The 4,178-nt window shown below is 56.5% G+C and overlaps 1 protein-coding gene across 1 annotated transcript in view; it reads right to left on the reverse strand.

The window, feature by feature from the left end:
• Positions 1-1,729: 1,729 nt before the first annotated feature.
• Positions 1,730-4,178, reverse strand: part of DEAF1 (DEAF1 transcription factor) — a 70,724-nt gene continuing 68,275 nt past the window's right edge. The window contains exon 13 of the mRNA XM_011993862.1: positions 1,730-2,159. Coding sequence (XP_011849252.1) covers positions 2,055-2,159 — 105 coding nt within the window. The 3' untranslated portion in view covers positions 1,730-2,054. The remainder of the gene's footprint in view (positions 2,160-4,178) is intronic.

A 4,178-nucleotide genomic window follows, 5' to 3' on the forward strand; every position in this document is an offset into this window, starting at 1 on the left:
AAAAAAAAAAAAAAAAAAGACCCAAAGGAGCAGGCCCAGCCCTGCTGCCTCATGGAGGTCAACCCACGGCCCGCCTGCCTGGACAGTGCCGAGACCAAGCAGAGCCTCTAAGATGCCTCCACCTTGTGGCAATGGCGGACCCTGCTGGGTTGGACGAAAAGCCACTCAGTATAGAGTCTCAGAGGAAGGGACAGGCGGGGCGAGGGTCAGAGGAAGGGCCAGGCGGGGCGAGGGTCAGAGGAAGGGACAGGTGAGGTGAGGGACAGGAGGGACAGCATCTCGGTGGGGGAGGCAGGAGGGACAGGCAGGGTGAGGGTCAGAGGAAGGAACAGGTGGGGTGAGGGACAGGCGGGGTGAGGGCAGCATCTGGAGTGCGTGCTGCAGCAGGCCAGACACCTTTTCCAGCCTCCACTGCTCACTGGCAGCACCAACGGGGCAGCACCGAGTGCGCCTAAGCAGGACGATGAAACATCAGAGGGGCTTGGCCCGGCTGGGTGGAGACTTTACTAAGTAAATAGGCCAGGGCAGTGGCTCACGCCTGTAATCCCAGCACTTTGGGAGGTCGAGGTGGGTGGATCACCTGAGGACAGGAGTTCGAGACCAGCCTGGCCAACACGAAGAAACCCTGTCTCTACCAAAAATTCCTAAACTAGCTGGGTGTGGTGGTAAGCACCTATAATCCCAGCTACTCAGGAGGCTGAGGCAGGAGAATCACTTGAACCTGGGAGGCAGAGGTTGTAGTGAGCCGAGATTGTGCCACTGCATTCCAGCCTGGGTGACAGGGTGAACCTGTCTCAAAGAAAAAAAAAATAGAAAACCAGAATAAACCAGGTGGTCCTGAGAAACCCAGAGACTCAAATATGGTGGGGGGTTCTCTGCAGGGCCCACAGAGCCAGTGAGCCCTGCCCCCATGCACAGCCCCTTCCAGGGGAACTCTGGCCGCCTCTCGTAGAGCTCCAGCTGGTGCAGAAAGCGCTTAGAGGCAAACATCAGAATCATTGGTGCAGGTTCCTCCTGGCGCTGCCAGCCCACCCCAGGTGCCTGCTGAGCTTTTGCTGAGTCTGTACTTTCTTGACCCAGTGCAGCCACAGCCGTGGAGCCTTCAGTGTGCAGAGAACACAGGCCATGAGCGCAGAAGCTTCCAGAACAAGAGTGACGCTGCTCCAGCAGAGCTCTCAGTCAGGAGGGCAGGTGGGTCCCATGTCCAGGCCCAGCCCAGTGCCCAAACACACTGGACATGCCCCCTTGTGTCCCACGCAGGTTTCAGTCCTTTCTCTTTCCTCCACCTGGCACCAGGGCCATGAGAAACAACAAGCGGGAGACCAGGAGGCCATGAGGCTCTGCATGTGGATCCCTGGACCAAGGTCACCGAGCTGTCCACATGGACTGAACAGGCTGCACTGGGCCATCAGGCTTGCTCAGGAAGCCTGGGCACAGGAGGGTACCGGGTGCACAGAAACCTGGCGGGAAGGGCCGCAGGCCTGCTGCACTTGCCAGCAACCACGAGGTTCTCGTGGAACAGAAGGAATGAAGACCTCCTGGACTACAGGTGCCACCAGATGCCAGGGCTTCAGTCTGGCCACGCTGCCCCGTGCACCGGAGGCTCCGGCCTGGCCGCGCTGCCCTGTGGACTGGAGATGCAGTGGGCTTGGGATTCCCACCTGCACAAGGAGAAGGAAGGGGAGGAAACCCCCCTGAGGGCTGGCACTGAAACCGGCCGCCCGCGTGGGGCAGGGAGACCTTATTTACACTTTATTGACAGACACAACACGTATGTACATGCGTCGCAGCACAGGCCCTGTGGGCAAGACCGGACGCTCATGATCCTAGGGATAAAAAATCTCTCCGCGAGCGGGCGGGGGGCCCGGGCGGGGGGAGTCTGCTCCCCAGGGCACCATTCGCTTAAAGTGTGTTAATAACTTGTCCAGCAAGTTTCTTTACCTTCCCACACCCTTCTTCTCAACGTCCCCCCAGAGTCCTCAGGGGGGCCTTCGACCTGCAAAAGCCTCACAGGAGTGCGAGGGGCCCCAGCTCCCAGGGCGGCCGATGGAGCCTCACACGGTCACCTTCTCCATCACGCTTTCAGCCACGTGGACTTCGTCTGCCTGGACCGTGACAGCTGCTGACTGGCCGCATATGTGCTGGTGATCCTTCCAGTCCTGGAAGGGAGGACACACCCATGTCCGCAAGGTCAGTGGGTGCAGCAGGGCCTTGGAGCAGGGTCCCCAAGGTGGACCCCAGGCCCCTCACCCCAGAGGGTGCAGCCCCCTGTGAGCCCACCTGGGGGTACTGAGAGAATGCCCTCCCCAGTGCGCCCACACTCTGGTGGCCTCTGCTCCAATACAGCCTTCTCCACACTCTCTTGGTTTGAGGAATTGGATCAAAAGGCAAACAACAGGTGGGGCGTGGTGGCTCACGCCTGTAATCCCAGCACTTTGGGAGGCCCAGGCAGGTGGATCCCCTGAGGTCAGGAGTTCGAGACCTGCCTGGCCAACATGGTAAAACCCCGTATCCACTAAAAACACAAAAATTAGCTGGGCATGGTGGCAGGCACCTCTAATCCCAGTTACTCGGGAGGCTGAGGCAGGAGAACTGCTTGAACCTGGGAGGCAGAGGTTGCAGTGAGCCAAGATGGTGCCACTGCACTCCAGACGATGGGAGAGAACAACTCCATATCAAAATAAAAGTCAAACAACAAACCAGGGTAAGACTCTCCAAAGCGGTTGTTTTGTGTTAGGGATGTAAACAAAAAATATCAGACATGCAGAAAAACATTTAAATACATGATCAAGTTCTGTGGGTTTTTTTTTGTTGTTTTTGGGACAGAGTTTTGCTCTTGTTGCCCAGGCTGGAGTGCAATGCGAAATTTTGGCTCACTACAACCTCCACCTCCAGGGTTCAAGCAACTCTCTTGCCTGAGCCTCCCTAGTAGCTGGGATTACAGGTGCCCGCCACCACACCTGGCTAATGTTTTACATTTTTAGTAGAGATAGGGGTTCACCATGTTGGTCAGGCTGGTCTCGAACTCCTGACCTCAGGGGATCTGCCCACCTCAGCCTCCCAAAGTGCTGGGATTATAGGTGTGAGCCACTGTGCCCGGCCCCAGTTCTGTTTTTAATGGCAAAGATGAAAAAGCAAACTGGAACCAGCCTGTGGCTGCAGAGGGGCTCTGCAGAGAGAAAGAGGGGGATGGTGCTTGGGAGAAGTCACAGCTCCGGTGAGGTCAGCACACGGAACCAGGCCCCACCTCCCTGCTACCTCAAGCACCTCGGAACACAGCGGAGGTCTAGAGGAAGCGTCAGGTGCTGAAGCTGAGGCGGCCTCGTCAGACAGAGGCAGCTCCCTGCACGGGGGCGTGACAGGTACACACATAACACACAGAGCAGAAAATTTGGACCGGGTTATTCCCTAGAGGGCAGAATTCCAGCTGATTATAATAAAAAAGCAAAATTAGGCGCAGTGGCTCAGGGCTGTAATCCCATCATGTTGAGAGGCGGAGGTGGGCAGATCACCTGAGGCCAGCCTGCCCAACATCTCAAAACCCCATCTCTACTAAAAATACAAAAACTAGCCACCTGTGGTCGCGCACGCCTGCAATCCCAGCTACCTGGGAGGCTGAGGCACGAGAATCACTTGAATCTGGGAGGTGGAGGTTGCAGTGAGCTGAGATTGTGCCTCTGCACTCCAGCCCAGGCAACAGAGAGAGACTATGTCTCATTAAAAAAAAAAAAAAAAAATTACCTGGTAACAGACTATAAATCGACAAGGCATGAAAACACGCATCAGCAAACCGCCACATTGGGTGCAGACCCACCGCCCGCCCCTCCCCGGCCTCCACTCCGGGGCAACCAGGATGGGTTCCGGTTCCTGCCCAGACTCTGTGTGGGGCGAGGGGCCTGCACCCCTCATGGGAGCTGCCCCCACTGATAGGATGTGGGCCCTGGATAAGGCCCCCAGGAGTTCTAGATGCTTTTTCTCTGGTCTACAGGTTTGAGCCACTCCCTGGGGCCTGTGCAGATGGAGGGAGACGGGGCGCATGTCAGTGTTCACTCTGAGCTACAGAAGCTTCCATCAAGTTCTCCAAGCAAAGAGGCAAATGCCCAGGGTTGACTTTTAAAAATCAGACATCCTGAGTTCTTTTTTAAAGCAAATTTTTCCATCTTAAACATCAATGTGAT

This window comes from Mandrillus leucophaeus, unplaced genomic scaffold (assembly GCF_000951045.1).
Source record: "Mandrillus leucophaeus isolate KB7577 unplaced genomic scaffold, Mleu.le_1.0 Scaffold435, whole genome shotgun sequence".
Classification (NCBI taxonomy): Eukaryota; Metazoa; Chordata; class Mammalia; order Primates; family Cercopithecidae; genus Mandrillus; species Mandrillus leucophaeus.